Genomic DNA, 18,818 nt, shown 5'->3' on the forward strand with positions numbered 1-18,818 from the left:
AGAGTGTTTCTTGTCACTCAGCAAACTTGCACCAGATTCAAAATTGGGGAATAGGCACAATGTTGTGGGCTTATATCCTCAGACTTCTTTCTTTCTCGAAAAAAATCCTATGTGTGTATTGGGTATAATACAGTACACACACATTTACAGAAGGGATTATTGTGTCTTGAAAGGGATGTATACATGTATGTGTTGGGTATACAGTATACAGGCAGCCACTGAGTTCTAAACATCTGACTTACAAATAACTCATAGTTACAAACAGGAGCGAAACAACAGGAAGCGAGAGAAATCTACCCCTTGGGAGGAAAGTTCACTCCTGGAAGAGTTATTATGGGGGGAAAGGTATCTCCACCAAAGCTTCCTCACCAATCCTTGTTTCCACAACAAGCCACATTTTTCAAAATCCAATTCTCACAAGGGCAGAAAGCAAGGTGAAATCTCCTGGGTGGGTGGGATTGGGGCGGATATGAGTTTTAGAGGCCATTTTAATGTGTTTGTTGTATTTTGATTCTGTTTTTACCACACTGTTATTATTTAATTGTTTTATAACTTTTGTATTGGTCTTCTTAAACTGTTTAGTGTGGATGGATGTTAGCTGCCTTGAGTCCCCATGAGGAGAAAGGCAGGATATAAATAAAGATAATAATAATTCTGAACAGGGACACAGGCAGCAAAAATAAATAACGTTTATTATTATTATTGTGTTTTCGAAGGCTTTCATGGCCAGAATCACTAGGTTGCTGTGAGGTTTTTGGGCTGTATGGCCATGTTCCAGGCACATTTTCTCCTGACTTTTCTCCTACATCTATGGCAGGTATTCTCAGAGGTTGTGAGGTCTGTTGGAAACTAGGCAAGTGAGGTTCATGTATCTGTGGAATGTCCAGGGTGGGAGGAAGAACTCTTTCTTGCTTCAGGCAAGTGTGAATGTTGCCAATGGCCACTTTGATTAGCATTTGAAAGCCTTGCAACTTTGCAGCCTGGCTGGTTGTTGCGTGGGGGATCCATTATTGTTGTTGTTGTTGTTGTTGTTATTATTGAGATACTCACGCGCACACACATCATTTTAAAAAATAAAAGATCTCTCTTATAGTACATACACACTATATACAAAAATCTCTCTTATAGTACATACACACAATATATATGTGTGTATTTATATTTTATAGGAGAGATCATTGTCTCTTGTGTTTTGAAAATCATAAAGAATATGGTACGGGTTTTGAATATACACATGTGTGTATATTCACATGATTTTCAAGAAACAAAGATCTCTACTAAGTCATATGCACAATATGTGTGTGTGTGTATTTATATTTTATAGGAGAGATTATTGTCTCTTGGCTTTTGAAAATCATAGATATACACACGTGTGTATATACACATGATTGTCAAGAAACAAAGCTCTCTCCTATAGTACATACACACAATATATAGATGTGTGTGTGTATTTATATTTTATAGATCATTGTCTCTCATCTTTTGAAAATCATAGATATACATACATGGTTTTCAAGAAACAAAGATCTCTCCTATAGTACATACACACAATATTGTCTCTCGTCTGTTAAAAATCATACAGATAGATAGGTACACATATGTGCATATAGACACGATTGCCAAGAAAGAAACATCTCTCCTATAGTACATACACACAATATATACATATATATGTGTGTTTATGTATGTATTTATATTTCATTGGAGAGATCTTTGTACCTCGTCTCTTAAAAATCATACAGATAGATACATATATGTGTGTATATACACATGATTGTCAAGAAACAAAGATCTCTCCTATAGTATATACAAACTATATATATGTCTGTGTGTGTTTTATATATATATATATATATATATATATACACACACACATATATATACACACATACACATACATAAACATACACAAACATATATCTCTGTGTTATATACACACATATATACACATATACATGTATACATACATAAACACACACACAAACATATATATACACACATATACATATGTATACACATAACATACATACATAAACATACACACAAATATATATCTTATATATATACATACACATATATACACATATACATGTATACATACATAAACATCCACACATACACAAACATATATGTGTGTATGTATGTTTATGTATGTATATGTGTATATTTGTGTGTGTATATATAACATAGAGATGTTTGTGTATGTTTATGTATGTATGTATGTATATATGTGTGTGTATGTGTGTGTATATATATATGCACACATAAACATCCACAAACATATATATACATATACATAACATACACACATAAAGATACACACAAATATATATATAGATACATAATATCTGTGTTATATATATATATATACACACACACATATACACATAGACATGTATACATACATACATAAACATCCACACATCCACATATATGTGTGTATGTTTGTGTGTGTGTGTATATACCGAGGAGAAAGAGGTCTTTGTGCCTTAATCAGAATTAAAGGCAAGGCAGGGGGAGTCAGGGGCGGCTTTCTCCTTCCCAGCCCGCCCGCCCGCCTGCCTTCCCACTTCCCACCCCAAAGGCTCCTTGTGGCATTCCTTCACTTCCAGGAGTGGGTGTGTAACGTGTGAGCGAGTGTGTGTGTGTGTGTTTGTGCTGCTCCCTCGCTCCCTCCCTGCCTGCCCTGCCTGGGCGCTGCCCTTCCCCTTGGGGCCGGGCTTCCTTTGGGAACAATGACAAAAGAAGCAGCCCCGATCGCGGGTGAAGTGGGCGGCGTGGCGTGGGGCGAGGAGAGCTCTCCTGCGCCTGGGCTTCATTGTCACCCTTCTCCTCCTCCTGCTTTCCTTCCTTTCTTCCTCCTTGACTCGCGGCGGTTCTGATTAGCCGAGCCCTCCTCCTCCTCCTTTCCCCCTCCCTCCCTCCCTCCCTCCTTGCCTGCCTGCCTGCCTGCTCCTCTCCTTCCTTCCCCCGTGTGTCCCAGTGTCAGCGCCGGGAGGTGGGCAACAGCAGCAGCAGGAGAGGCAGCAGCATTAGCATTAGGGCGCATGCTCTGGGTCTCTCTCTCTCTCATTCTCTCCTCGCCTTCGCCGCCTCCAGCGTTTCATCAGGGCAAGCAGACGAGGAGGAGGAAGGGGGGGAAGGAGAAGGAGCAGCAGCCAAGCCGGCGAGGGAGGCAGCCAGCCCGGCAGCCCAGCAGCATGTCCGCCGCCAAGGCCAGCGCCGCCGCCGCCATGGGCTCGCCTCTCCCGGCCGCCCTCGCCGCCTCCTCCTGAACCGGAGCCGAAGGGGAGGCGGCGGGGAAGGAGAGAGGGACGGCGGGCACCCCACCAGGCATGGCCAGTTCGGTGAGTCGCCAGGGGGGGGGGGGAAGGGGCAAGCCGAGCAAGACAAGGGGCTTCTCAGCGGAGCCTTTCTTTGGCAGGAATTCCCCCTTCCTCTCTCTCTCTTTCCTAGGTATATTATCCACTCACTCTTTCTCTCTTCCCACCCCCTCCCCTTTCTCTCGTCTGCAATTGCAAAGGGCGCGTGCACACACTTGCAGGCGCGCGCACATACAACACACACACACACAGCGGAGGAGGATAATAATAATCGCCCAGCCATACTATTCCTGCTGCTTGGGCTGCTCTTGGCTTGCTTTTTTAAACGACTCCATCCATTGCGAGGAACTGGGGCTCAAGAAGGCGCCTCTCTCTCTCTCTCTCTCTTTCTTTCAGGATGGTGTGTTACTGCCTTGTGCCCGGGCGGCGTGGCTTTGGCTTCGGCTTCTTTCCCACCCTGACAGGAGCCGGCGGCGCTCCCGGGCTCCCTCGGCGTCCTCCTTTCCTTCAAACTCTTCTTCCCTCTTTCTCTCCCTCGGTAGAGCCATCTCCTCCAGGAAGGATTTCCCTTCCTTGCGTGGATCCAGTCCCAGCCCTCACACCCCCTCCAGACTCTTCCTTCTTTCTGTCTCTGAAAGAAGCCTGTGGGTAGAGCCACTTCAAGCCATAGACTCCCCACAATCTTCCCTCTTTCAACCCCATTGATAAATCCAATCCAACCCTCACACCCCACAGATTGCTCAGACTCTTCCCTCTTTCTATAGACAAGTCTTTCCCTCCTTGCAGCGATTCAGCCCAATCCACTGACTCCTCCGGACTCTTCCCTCTTTCTGTCTCTGAGATCCATTTCAAGCCATAGACTCCTCACAATTTGAGCTTTTTCTGTCTCTCTCTCTTTCTGTCTCTTAGAGAAGCCTATGGGTAAATACACTTCAAGCCATAGACTCCTCACAATCTTCCCTCTTGAGAGAAGACTATGGGTAGATCCACTTCAAGCCATAGACTCCTCACAATCTTCCCTCTTGAGAGAAGCCTATGGGTAGATCCACTTCAAGCCATAGACTCCTCACAATCTTCCCTCTTAAGAGAAGCCTATGAGTAGATCCATCTCAAACCTTAGACTCACAGTCTTCCCTCTTTCTGTCTCTGAGGGAAAGATTTTGAGGAGTCTATGGCTTGAAGTGGATCTATCCATAGGCTTCTCTCAAGAGGGAAGATTGTGAGGAGTCTATGGTTTGAGGTGAATCTACCCATAGGCTTCTCTCAAGACTTACCTCTTTCTGTCTCTGAGATAAGCCTATGGGTAGATCCACTTCAAACCATAGACTCCTCACAATTTTCCCTCTTGAGAGAAGCCTATGGGTAGATCCACTTCAAACCATATCCTCACAATCTTCCCTCTTTCCACTCCTTTGATAGATGCAGTCCAACTCTCACACCTCACAGATTCCTCAGGCGCTTCCCTCTTTCTATAGACAAGCCTTTTCCCTCCCATAGATTCAGTCAAATTCACCAACTCCCCAGACTCTTCTCTTTCTATATATAAGCCTTTTCATTCCTTGGATAGATTCAACTCACAGACTCTTCCTTCTTAATTCCTCGATGTCTCTGAAAGAAGCCTATAGGTAGATCCACTTCAAGCCATAGACTCCTCACAATCTTCTCTTTTTCTGTCTATGAGAAAAAGCCTTTCCACTCCTTCGATAGATCCAATCCAACCCTCACACCCCACAGATTCCTCAGACTCTTCTCACTGTCTATAGATAAGATACCTCCCTCCTTGGGTAGATTCGGTCTGATCCACTGACAACTCAGAGTCTTCTCTCTCTCTGTAGACAAGCCATTTCTTTCCTTGGATAGATTCAACCAACAGACTCTTCCTTCTTCATTCCTGGGTGTTTCTGAGATAACCCACACACCTTCAGACTTTTCTCTCTAGGTCCAATTCAACCCACAGACTCCTCAGACTCTTCTCTCTTTCTGTAGCTAAGCCATTTCCTTTCTTGGATAGAGACAACTCACAGACTCATCCTTCATCCCTGGACGTCTCAGAGAAGCCTTTGTCCGCTTTCCGTAGAGTAAATCCAACCCAGACACCTTCAGACTTTTCTCTTTCTCCATAGATAAGCTGTTTTTCTCCTTGGATAGATTCAGTCCAATCCATAGACTCCTCAGACTCTTCTCTCTTTCTATAGCCAAGCAATTTCCTTCCTTGGATAGATTCAACTCACAGACTTGTTCTTCTTTATGCTTGGTGTCTTTGAGAGAAGGCTTTCCCCACTTTCCATAAAGCAAATCCCACACACCTTCAGGCTCTTCTCTCTTTCTATAGATAAGCCTTTTGTCTCCATGGTTAGGTCCAATTCACACTCTTCCCTCCTCACACTCTTCCCTCTTTTGATAGATGAGCCTTTTCCCTCCTTGGATGGATACAACCTAACCCATCGACCCACAGGCAAGACTCCATACTACCATAGGTCCAATTCAACCCACACACTCCTCACACTCTTCCCTTTTATGATAGATGAGCCTTTTCCTTCCTGGGATAGATCCATCCCAACCCATAGACACACAGGCAGGAGCTCACACTGCCGTCTACTCCCTCTTTTGCACCTTCTTCTTCTTCATACACCCACATACAAGACACAACCATACCATTGACTTCCACCAACATATCTTTTCTTCTTTGCAGTCCTCTTTGCCCATTCTCTCCCTTTGTGATGTGAAAGACCCACATCTATTTGTGATTTTATTCCTAATGCTAGGTGGCATTCCTGTCTTGTTTTCGAGCAAGAGCAGACCCTTCAAAAGAGAGAAACCCTGGCTGTCTCTTCTTGTTATATCCCCCTCCCTCACTCCCTCTTTCTCTCCCTCTTTCTCCCTGCCACCTTTTCGCATCTTCTCCCAATTTGGGAATCCATCCTTCAGTCACAATGTTCCAGCCTGCATTCCATTACAATCCCGGCTCCTTCAGGAGCAGGAATGCTTTTCTAGGGGTGAGGGAGAATCCCCGTCCCCCCCATCGACATATTTTCTTTGTGTGCATATTTTTCCCCATTCCATCCCTCTCTCCCTCCCAATAAAGCCTTACAATGTTCAAGCGTGAGGTGTGTAGGGGCATGTTTGTGTGTTCTTTGGCTTTCTCTCCTGCTCATTGTTACCTTTCTCTCTTTTCCCCCCAGTGTGCTGTTCAGGTGAAACTGGAGCTTGGGCACCGAGCCCAGGTGAGGAAGAAACCCACAGTGGAGGGTTTTACTCACGATTGGATGGTGTTCGTTCGAGGACCGGAGCATAGCAACATTCAGCACTTTGTGGAGAAAGTCGTCTTTCACTTGCATGACAGCTTCCCGAGGCCAAAAAGAGGTAGGGCTTCGGCACAAAGGTATCTTGAGAAATCCCCATGTGATGTGTTTGCACAAGGGGGCAAAGAGAAACAGTTGGCTTTCAGACTCCCACCTGGGCGTGCATGTTTTCTGTGGTGGCAATGGGTTACAGCCAGTGGCTTGCTGTGAGTTTTCTGGACAGTATGGCCATGTTCCAGAAGCATTCTCTCCTGACATTTTGCCCACATCTATGGCAGGGGTTGAGGAGTCTGTTGGAAACTAGGCAAGTGGGGTTTATATATCTGTGGAATGTACAGGGTGGGAGAAAGAATTATTTTCTGCTTGAGGTAGGTGTGAATGTTGCAACTGGCCACCTTGATTAGCATTGAATGGCCTTGCAGCTTCAAAGCCTGGCTGCTTCCTGCCTGGGGGAATCTTTTGTTGGGAGGTTTTAGCTGATTGATTCTTGTCTGGAATTCCCATGCTTTTGGAGTGTTGCTCTTTATTTACTGTCATGATTTTGGAGTTTTTTAAATACTGGTAGCCAGAATTTGTTCATTTTCATGAGTTCCTCCTTTCTGTTGAAATAGTCCACAAGCTTGTGGATTTTAATGACTTCTCTGTATAGTCTGACATGGTGGTTGTTAAGAGTGGTCCAGCAGATATATAAACCCCACTTGCCTAGTTTCCAACAGACCACTCAACCTCTGAGGATGCCTGCCATAGATGTGGGCAAAACATCAGGAGAGAATGCTTTTGGAACATGGCAATACAGCCTGAAAAACTCAGTGATTCTGGCCATGAAAGTGTTTGGCAATACACTTTGGAGGATTTCAGGAAAGGAAACAGGGCCTGGTGGGAAGAAAATGCCCCTCAGGTATACTGAGGGAAGGATGTGATCTTTCCTGTGTAATCCTTTAGATCTTGAAGCTCGTAGCCACTAGGTTTGCTTTAGTTTTAAGTGAAGCAAGCTTTGCTTGGTTCTGAAGGAATGAGCACCTGGACATTTGCTATCCATTATTTACCCCACCTCCACACCCACCTACATGCTCCATTCCTGGTCCTGCATGATCTTGAACATTTCCTGCTTTTGTTTGCAATTCATTGGGCAAAGGTTGTGTTCAGTTTTGATGGCTGTGTGTAGTATTCCTCTTGGCTACTTTTATTAATTGTCTTCATTATGCCTGTTCCTCATCAGAGGCATACAGTTGTTAAGGCTTGCTTGCTGGGACAGGGTACCTTTTGTGTTTTTGTTCTGAACTGTATTCTTAAAGAGGAAGTACACTTTTCTTAAGGAAAGCATTATCTCGAAGTGCTGGTTGCTAGAAATGGCACAATAGATAGATATGAGATCCGTCTTTGTTGCTGTCTTCATCTTCTATACTATGATTTTGGATTTGTGTACTTATTGACATATAAGTAAAGGAATTTCTGGATGCCTAAGATAGATATGAGATCAGTCTTTGTTGCTGCCTTCATCTTCTATACTATGATTTTGGATTTGTGTACTTATTAGCATATAAGTAAAGGAATTTCTGGATGCCTAAGTGGCACTAAAACACAAAAGACGAGAGTGATCTATCCTTTGGTTGCAAGAGGTTTAGGAAGCCTTTGTTTTCAGTTTTGGTTCCTTTTGACCTCCAAGCTGTTGTCTTGACTGTCTTAGTTGGATTACTGGAGGTAGCATTAGAAATACAATAAGGTGCTTTGTTTGTGAACAGGTTTGTTTATCTAAGTAGATACTTAGTTACTAATTATCTCCCGTCTAATCTGTAATCTTTATTGGAATCTAAAACTCCCGCAACCTCTTACAACAGCATCTTAATTCATTTGTTTTGCCTACAACTGTTTGTGAGTGCTTGAAAGTGCAGAAATATGAATAAAAGAGAAAGAAGTGGGAGGGAAAGGGAGAGAATCTATTAAACTTCTCCAGCTTCTAAATTGTTTCTCAAGGATAGAGTCACAAAATAGTGAAAGCTATGTGTTACACACACCCACACCATCATTTCTGTTTGAAAACTTGTAATCTGTTGAATATGACTTTGCTGGCATATTTATGTACATTGTCTTAGGGCCCTTCCATGCAGCCCTATATCCCAGAATATCAGGGCAGAAAATCCCACAATATCTGTTTTGAACTGGGTTATCGAAGTCCACACTCAGATAATGTGGGATTTTCTGTCTTAATATTCTGGGATATAGGGCTGTGCAGAAGGGCCCCTTAACATAATGTTCTCTCTACTTTATCATTTTGGAGTTTTTAAAATACTGGTAGCCAGAATTTGTTCATTTTCATGGGTTCCTCCTTTCTGTTTAAATAATCCACATACTTGTGGATTTTTAATGTAACTATATTTTAAATTGCTTTTAAGGTATTTGTTGTATTGTTTACTTACGTTTTAGTTAACTATGCCTTATTGGGTTGATTTGTTGCCACCCTCATATGTTGGTTTACTGTTGTGCCAGTGTCACAATGGGTTAAACTCTTGTGCTGGCAGGACTGCTGACCAAAAGGTTGGCGGTTTGAATCCGGGGAGCGGGGTGAGCTCCCATCTGTTAGCTCCAGCTTCTCATGCGGGGACATGAAAGAAGCCTCCCACAGGATGGTAAAACATCTAGGCGCCTTCTGGGCAACGTCCTTGCAGGCGGCCAATTCTCTCACACCAATAGCAACTTGCAGTTTCTCAAGTTGCTCCTGACACAAAAAAAGGGTTGCAAATGTAGTGAGCTTTCTCATTATATTCTTTTTGCTCTCTTACTGCTTTTTCACTACATGGAACAAAATATGCTCCCCAAACAATAACTTCCCCTGCTGTTTGAACTGTTTCTGTTCCTCTAGATGTGTGTTTGAAATGACTTTCCAGGAAATATGTCAACACCAACAAAGGGATATGATAAGCTTGGCTAAATTTTCCTTTCTGCATCGTAAATGGAGTGATAACGCTGAAAGCAGTGGCAGCATGCTTCTTGGTTTCCCCCTTCTTTATTCTGGAGCTCTTTGCATAATCTACTCAAGGTGTGCTCTTTTGAAATGAATGGGACTTCCTCCCAGGCAAATGCAAAAGCTTGTTTGTATACTGCTGTTGTGATTTGTGTGATGATTAGACTTAGTTCCCCAGGCTAATGATTTTCTGTCCAACCTGAGGGAACACAGTTCTCCAGCAAAGACCTGGGGACTGTTGCTAGGTGTGGACTAGATTGTGTTCATTATATCCTTGCAAGAAAATGATGTGCTTGGTGCAGGCAGTTTGAAGTTCCTGGACATATATTCTGTGTTATGAAAAGCCCCACTATGTCATTGGCCATTGTTTTCTAATGTTTGCATTCAGTTGGTGTGTAGAAAGGTGTGTTTTCCCCATATAACAAGTGCTGGGAAAAATGTTGTCATATACAGCCTGGGAAACATCTCATCTTATGGTAGTCATACATGACTCAGAGATTAGTGAGTGCTCCCTCTTCATTGGGGTTATAGAGCAGGGGGTAAAAGCTTTGCTAAATATGCCAGTCACCTGTGCAGTTGACTTAAGCGCCTGTCGCATAACAAAACTAATGAGAGATCAAGAGACCTGCCAGACATCTTTCTGGCCTCTTATGAGTCAAAGGGCAGAGTATGAGTGCTCTCTAGTGATGCTTCCAATTTGTTTTAGCAGCCCTGTTAAAATCAGTGCCTGATGTTGATGCCTAACATGCTTCTTGTGAACTAGGAAATGAATGGGGCTTAGTTGATATTACAATTGGAATTCATTAGCCTATGCATGTTTACCTTTAAACCTCAGTGGCATTCTGGTACTACATATTGCATTCCCTTCCACTCAGCCCTATATCCCAGAATATCCAGGCAGAAAACGCCACAATATCTGCTTTGAACTAAGTTATCTGAGTCCACACTGCCATATAATCCAGTTCAAAACAGATAATGTAGGATTTTTGGCCTGAATATTCTGGGATATAGGGCTGTGTGGAAAGTACCTAAGATGACTGTTAATGTAAAACCTTTCGACAGTATAGGTACACGTAAGAGGAATATTGCTGACCTGTTTAGCTTAGTGACTCTTCTGTCTTGCAATTAATAGGCTGCTGTAACATTAATTCTGTTAGATCCTAATTGTAGACTTAGGTTCTTGGCTGAAGGAACTCTGTGTGGATTACATAGCTATCTTGGAGGTCCAAATTTTACTCAAGAGTTAACACCATGAATGTTTTGTACATATTCAATTCTCCTGATTTCCATTTTGTAAATCGAAGAGAGGAGTATGAATCCCTCAATGTGTGAATAGAAGGAGGTTTGGGTAAGAAGAATAAAGCTACCAGCAGCTAATAGTCATGATATATATATGTATGAGCTCCAGAACTTGAAATAGTATGTTTCTGAATAGTATAGGACCATGAATTGAAAGGTTCTGTTGCATCCACATCATACTTACGGGATTCCCATAGATATCTGGCTGGTTATTGTGAGAATAGAATGCTTGACAGGCTTTTGATCTGCTCCATCCAGACTCTTTTAAAAATTGGTAATAGATAAATCCTACAGTGTTACATAGTATTTTCATACCATAGGAAATGCACCAAGCCATGTGTGACATGCACCAAGCCACAATATTTCTAGGAAGATATATCCAACCATATATTACAGGCATGTTTCATTTAACTGACAGCCTTTCCAGACAGGCCCTATAACCTAGGATCTGATTCCAGGTTTAAATTGGATTATATGAGTCCGTACTGCCAGATAATTTGGGATAAACAGAAAACCTGGGATCAGATCCTGGGATATAGGGCCTGTCTGGGGGCCCTTCCACATCGCCCTGTATCCCAGATTATCAAGGTAGGAAATCCCACGTTATCTGAGTGTGGACTCAGATAACCCAGTTCAAAGCAGCTATTGTGGGATTTTCTGCCTTGATATTCTGGGATATAGGGCTGTGTGGAAGGACCCTAAGCCTCTGACAAAGAAACACCCTTTTAGCAAGTCTTGTTACACCTTCTCAGTTCTCCTTTCCCCCCATGTCTTCATTTTTAGTAACATTGGCATTGGAAGGATGGTTAAGGTGCATTGGAGAAACACTTTTGGTACTGGGTTGCAGCAGCATATCTGTAGTAAACAGTCATGTTTGCGCTGAAATCATGTTTGAGCTGTGAATAAATGGGATTCTAGTTTAGCCAACCTGTGTGGGTTTGCCTGTAATAGGCAAAGTAAACAATATTACCTCCAGAATCCTGTACTGAGCATGTGTAAATATCAAAACAGAGAGAAAGGGGGAGGAAACGGATAAGCCTAACTCACCAGCTACCTTTAACATTTTTTTAAAAAAAGCATAAGCCTCCACATTTTGGCTCAAAATAGAGCTTGTTATGGGGGGAAAAGTCATTCTTGGATACAATTTAGAAGCTCTCAAGTAGTCTGTAAAAATTCAGAAGTTGTTTACTTGTGCAAATCTTACCTGGTGTAGTTGTTTCATTTTCATTTGTGCATATTATAAGTTTTGAATGAAAATCCTGCTAATATGTATTGGACTACGCTTCCTTTTTGTGGTGTAAGAACCTATCACTATTCTTTCCATTTTATTTTGACCTCTTTTACCAAATTTTGTTTTGTTAGAGCCTTTCAGCACAGCCCTATATCCCAGAATATCAAGGCAGAAAATCCCACGATATCTGCTTTGAACTGGGTTATCTGAGTCCACATTCAGATAATGTGGGATGGTCTGCCTTGATATTTTGGGATATAGATCTCTGTGGAAGGGCACTGAGTCCACACTGCCATATATTCCAGTTCAAAGCAGATATTGTGGGATTTTCTGCCTTGCTATTCTGAGATATAGGGCTGTGTGAAAGGGCCCTTAAAGAAGTAATGCTCAAGATCACAACTACTTTGTTACCTGAGATTTATCTGTATTTCTTTAGCATTGTCTTCCAAAAACTTTATTTTGCTGGACTGTTCTACAGCCGTTGTTACCATCACTCAAGACATTGTATTGTAGTATTAACTTCAGACATGGCAAACTTTGGGGCCAGGGGAGTTATAAATGTGCAGTTTACTACTGAAATTGGTTGATCCTTTGTTTACCTTTGTTGACTGGTTAATGCAGGTGCGCTATTGCTTATCATTTGGTAACAGTGTTAAGGAAATGAGGAAGCATGTTGTACATAATTATACATTCTGGAAAATTCAACTGTAACCAAATTTACTTCTACTGTGTGTGTGCATGCATATGTTACGCTGAATCATTTTGATCACATGATCAATCATAGCAATTTGTGTTTGCAGCAGGAAGAAAGAACCAAGTATTCTTTGCATAGAAAGGTTGCTCTGATAGTAGCCCTTACAATCAAGCTTATTCATACAGTAATGCTATTGAAAGCCGGAGTATTTTGCATGTGTTTGGCCAATAATGCCTGGAATGGTCACTAGTGTGTTCATTGATTGTACAACAGATAGCATCTTGATCATGAATCTAGAGCATGTGGCTTTTTCTCATTAGCTAGGAAAATTTACGTGCTTCTAGTTTCGTATGATTTGTCTTTAAAACATCCATTAGGTTTTAATGAAGTCTATGCACACTGTAGACTTCGTTAGCTGTATCATTGGAAAAAGTGTGCTTCATTAACTTAACTTAAGAGGTGTTGAATAGAAGAGAAAATAATCCCTCTACCCAACGCATTGCTTGTACTTATACCTTCTCTCTTACTTTTTCTTGCTTAAGAAAATTGCCCATTCCTTACATCCCCAATTGGGTGTTTTAAACAATCATTACATTGCTAAGAGGGTTGAGCCTCAGTTATTAAAAGGTGATTGTACTTTTCATTTTACTGACAATATAGTATTTAATCCTATTTTATGTTTATGCCAGTTATGCAAGACTAAAGCTATGGTCTACTTACTGTGTATTAGTTGATATTTAAAGGTTCTTTAGGACTGGCTTGTGAATTTGTTGATTCATATTTAAATGAAGAATTAATGAAATAATATGGTAGAATGACCATATTCAAAGGGGATATGTTACAAAAGTGTTTCTCAACCTTCCTAATGCTCTGAGCCCTAATGCTCTGTTGCTACTTCACAACTGTTATTTTGCTACTGTTATGAATCATAATGTAAATATCTGATGTGTGGGATTTATTTTCATTCACTGGACCAAATTTGTCACAAATACTTGGAGGGATTGGGGGACATTGATTTTATCATTTGAGAGTTGTAGTTGCTGGGATTTATACTTCACCTATAATCAAAGCACATTCTGAACTCCACCAGTGATGGAATTGAACCAAACTTGGCACATAGAACTCTCATGGCCAACAGAAAATACCAGAAGGGTTTGGTGGGAATTGACCTTGAATTTTGGAGTTGTGGCTCACCTACATCTAGAGAGCACTGTGGACTCAAACAATGATGGATCTAGACCAAACTCTACACGAATACTCCATATGCCCAAATGTGAACACTGGTGGAGTTTGGGGAAAATAGATCTTGACATTTGGGAGTTGTAGTTGCTGGGATTTATACTTCACTTACAACCAAAGAGGATTCTGAACCCCACCAATTATAGAATTGGACCAAACTTCCCATATATAACCCACACGACCAAAAGAAAATACTGTTTTTTCTGATATTCTTTGGTGAACCCTCTGACACCTCCCTTGTAACCCCACAGTTGAGAAACACTGTGTTACAACACACACACACATGCCGCATAGATACCTAAAATTGCAGATAACAAGTGAACCCTATATTTTAACTATTCATAAGCCGTAAGCATACCATAAAAATCTCACTTGGAAGTATGTGGAAGTATTTTTTGGATCACGTGTAACGGCATTCTACTGTATAACAATGCAGGTGACTGGATATGCATGGAAACTGTCTCCTTAATTACACCAGCAAATGATTTGGTTGAATAAGACATGTGCAGCTCACTTACAATATGGCAAGAGGTTCTTAAGAAATGTGCTAGTTCAGAGTATACTTTCTAATCTGTTTTTAGCATATTGATTTTCCTATTCTTCTCCTGGATTACTTAGGAAAGTCATAGCCATGATAGATCATGATATACATATGGCTTTGATCTGCCTTGTAAGTGTACTTTCTTTGGGCCATGCCGAATGTTATGATAAATGTCTTACTATGATAAACATATTATAATTTGCCCTTTCAACACTTTTGTGCAAGTTACTAATGCAGTGAGGTTACTCATTTAACTGGCCCCTCACCATCATCATTGGCATGTGATGTTTGCATGTTTGCATCTTCAAGTTGTCTGTTGATCTGTTATTATGTCATGAATTCCATAGGGTTTCCTTGGGCAAGGGACACCCATAGGTGGTTTACCAATTCCTTTATCTGAAATATTGCCTATTACACCTGGTGTTTGTTGGTGGTGTCCCATCCAAGTACTAATGAAGGCTGACTCTGCATAGCTTCCAAGATCAAATGGGACCAGGTGGGTTAGTAGCCCCTTATTTGTATTAATGGCTAGTCCTTGGTGTATTTTGTTCTTTTCTGTCTTAATCCCATATTCTCACTCCCTCATTTTAGCCTTAATTTGTTCTATTTATCCGCTTAGCAAACTAGAAAACACTTAATGCCTGTGTTCATACTGGTATCATTTCTTATCACATTGAACACTATTTGTTTTGCGTTTGCAGTCTACAAAATTAAAACAAACATTTCACACAGAGGGCTATAGAATGAAGCTTGGCTACATTATGACCAGTGGTTAGCAGTTTAACAAGTTCCATGTGTCGTGGTACACCTTATTATCATGTTTTGTTTTGTGTTTTTTTTTTAAAAAAAGCTTAAAACTATTTTGGGCAGAACAGTGCAATGTATAATAAGTCTCAAACCTTTGCATACCATTTGGTTATGCAATTCCAGTACTTGACTATTATCCAGTCTACTTTAGAGCAATTGTGTGTCATGAGCAGCAGCCTGTAGGCATTTAAAGGTAGCATAGGAAAGGACATTTCAAAGCAAACTAAAGATAAGAACATTTCCAGAAGTTTTTGAAACCTGGAAATTGGTCTGCCCCAACTGTTATACCCTAGATTCTTCAAAAGGCAACTACAAGTTGAGCATTTGGAGATCTGAAATACCCCGAAACCTGAAAATGTCCACACTGATGGCTGAGATATTGACATCTTTGCTTTCTAAAGATTCAATGTACAGAAATATTATGTCGCACGCACAATTATTTGCAATGTTGTATGGAATTATATATGAAACATCAATAAATTTCCCAAATGAATGGTCCCAAACATTTTTAAAAGGGCTCATTCAACCTACATATACTTACTTACTTAGGTGATTCCTTCGTAGCTTGAGGATGATGGTCCTCTAAGTGGCAGTGAGTCTGTAGGGGACTGTGGAGTCCTATTCTTGATCCACTTGTTCTCCTGCAGTGAGGACTTTGGTTTCCAGGTGGAAGGCGGTCCTGGTCAGGGTTGGCTTGATGCTCCTTCCTCTTGGCATGTTTCTCCCTTTCGCCCTCCATTCTTGCCTCTTTGAATTCTGCATCACTGCTGGTCACAGCTGACTTCCAGTTAGAGTGCTCAAGGGCGCTCTATGTTATCAAACCTGTCATTATGTTATCAAGCCTGTCCTTATTTTATTGCTTTCACAATATAAAATGTGTCCTTCATAACTACAATACTTGACATGATTTTGCAAACAATCCTTTGCATGCTTTCACAGAATCAGTATAAATTTAGTTCAAGGTAAATGTGCATAGAAGTGCAATCTCACAAGGATAAACAACTTACAAGTATCTATCTACTTGTAAGCTTATTTATCGAGTTCAAGGACTTTCATGCCTAGATTAGTATTAATAGAATTGCAGTTTTGTGCAAATAATTTCTTTATTTTCATAAAAGCATGCATAATAGTGCTATTTGTTTTTAGGTTTTAATGAACTTCTCTTCAGTCTTCTGTATAGGTATTACAACACACTGTTTGCTGAGTACCATAGAAAACACATCAGGAATTGTGATTTATTTATTACTTATTTATTTTTTTCGGGCATTTGTAGTCCATCCTTCTCACCTCTGGAGAGGGACTCAGGACGGCTTACAACAGGCAACCCACGGTGCCAATGCACTACATTAAAAATCACAATACAATTGAACACAATAAATCAATCACTTTAAAACAATCAATTTAAAACAGTTTGCCGGTTTATAACATCATCCAATTCAGACCATTGTGGTTGTTAAAACATTCTCTTCCCAGATTATTCTAACTTATTGCTCAAAGGCTTGACCCCATAGCCAGGTTTTGAGTTTTTTACAAAAGGTCAGGAGGGAGGGGGCTGATCTGATGTCATTGGGGAGGGAGTTCCACAACTGAGGAGTCACCATGGAGAAGGCCCTGTCTCTCATCCCCACGAATCGCGCCTGCGATGGTGGTGGGACCGAGAGCAGGGCCTCCCCGGATGATCTTAGCATCCTTGTAGGTTCATAGAGGGAGATACATTTATCATTGCTGTTTTACATAGTTATATCAACATTTAATATTTCTTCAAAATTTTTCATCTGATTTTGCAAGCAATATTGTTTCAGCTCGCTACAAACACATTTCTCTATTTTTGGAATTAGTGTTTCGAAAGTTTGCTGGGTTTTTAGAAAGTCAGAATATTCACATATAAAATATAGGACATAAGTTTGGTTTGAGTATTTTCTCTGTAAAAGGGTGAATAAAATACGATTTTCTTATTTACATGTTTATACTGAGAAGATTTTTATTTGCACTATTTCATTTATGAGATCAAAAATAGAAATATTGCATTTGGAAACTCATTCTGCTGGCTGAAATGAGCAGGAGTCTGTTGAATGCCTTCTGCCTTTGAAGCAGACAGTTGGGCCTCTCAGGATCTGGTTCTGTTTAGCCAAAAGAAAGGACTCTTCCATGAGCAAGGAGCTCCTTGGAAATAAGAATCTCCTCACAACAAAGGAAGCAAGGCCATATGGGAGTCAGGAAGTTGTTGTTTCTGGAAATGCGTACATAAAAGGCAGAGGTAGACAACAAATTAGTTCTTTGGAACTCTCCAGTGGTGAAGAAACAGGGTGCGAGTAACATACTTCCTTCTTGCCGAATCAAAAGGGATACCCAGACCATGTTGAGCGCACTTCCCCCAGCAAGGCGAAAGGAGACCACGTTTACTGGGTAGTTCTCATGATCATCAATAAAGTGGATGTTGTTCTGTTTTGGCTGTGTTATTGAAGAATTAAGAATTTATTTTTTATTTTGCCGTAATCAAAGTTTGGAATGGGTTTGAAAATCATCTGGATAATCTTAAATATTAGAATCCTGGCAATTAATTCAGTACTGTTTGAAAATTATTTAATTAAGTTGTCATTGATCAATTCAACGTTCAGTTTGTTAGATTGGGCACACCATGGGATTTACAAAGAATGGCATGGAGGTTGTCACTCTTGACCCTAAGGGCACATTTTGTTATTTGTTTCTTCCAAAGGGCTCATTTTGCCTTTTAAAATTCCTGTGACCTAGACATTTTCCCCATGTGTACCACAAAGTCCATAATATGACTGGAAAATTGGGAATCCAACACACTGTTGCATTGAAAAAGGCTGTCTTAAACAATGTGATCTCATCTTACAAACTCTTCAATTAAGTTTGTCACTGATCTGCATCTCTCTTTTCTTTCCTGCCTCACCAACATGTACACTTCACTCTTTAAATGCCTTCTTTGTTAAAGGTTAATAATGAATGATGTATTTTAGTTAGAGGACACTGATCTGCTGCAAGTGCAGCAACAAGTGGATAGATGCAAGGATCAGTCATCAAATCAAGTGCGGAGAATTTTTCATTAGAAATGCTTTGAGAGCCTCTGAGTGTATGCAGAACATTTTTCTCAATCTCTGAATCACTGTGTCCTTCTGCCTCTCCCCATCAAACCAAGAAGTATGATCAGTGATAGAACACATGACTTGCTTACAGGAGCTGTAGACCCCAAAATCACCCAGAGGTACTTTTGGTTTGAATCTGTGGTTCTCAACCTGTGGGTCCCCAGATGTTTTGACCTTTAACTCCCATAAATCCTAACAGCTGGTAAACTGGCTGGGACTTTTGGGAGTTGTAGGTCAAAATACCTGGGGACTCACAGGTTGAGAACCACTAGTTTAAATGATCAGGCATCTAGGTCAACGGTTCAAATCC

The 18,818-nt window shown here is 41.0% G+C and overlaps 1 protein-coding gene across 2 annotated transcripts in view; it reads left to right on the top strand.

Annotated features, from left to right (window-relative positions):
- The first annotated feature begins 2,946 nt into the window (after positions 1-2,946).
- Positions 2,947-18,818, top strand: part of MLLT3 (MLLT3 super elongation complex subunit) — a 148,049-nt gene continuing 132,177 nt past the window's right edge. Inside the window, exons 1-2 of one of the 2 annotated variants that reach the window (XM_060762444.2) lie at positions 2,947-3,347; positions 6,506-6,686. In XM_060762444.2, coding sequence (XP_060618427.2) covers positions 3,336-3,347; positions 6,506-6,686 — 193 coding nt within the window. In that variant the 5' untranslated portion in view covers positions 2,947-3,335. Of the gene's footprint in view, positions 3,348-6,505; positions 6,706-18,818 lie in introns of those variants that run through there. The other variant, XM_060762445.2, reaches the window with a different exon arrangement.

The sequence above is a fragment of the Anolis sagrei genome, chromosome 2 (assembly GCF_037176765.1).
Source record: "Anolis sagrei isolate rAnoSag1 chromosome 2, rAnoSag1.mat, whole genome shotgun sequence".
NCBI classification, from domain to species: domain Eukaryota; kingdom Metazoa; phylum Chordata; class Lepidosauria; order Squamata; family Dactyloidae; genus Anolis; species Anolis sagrei.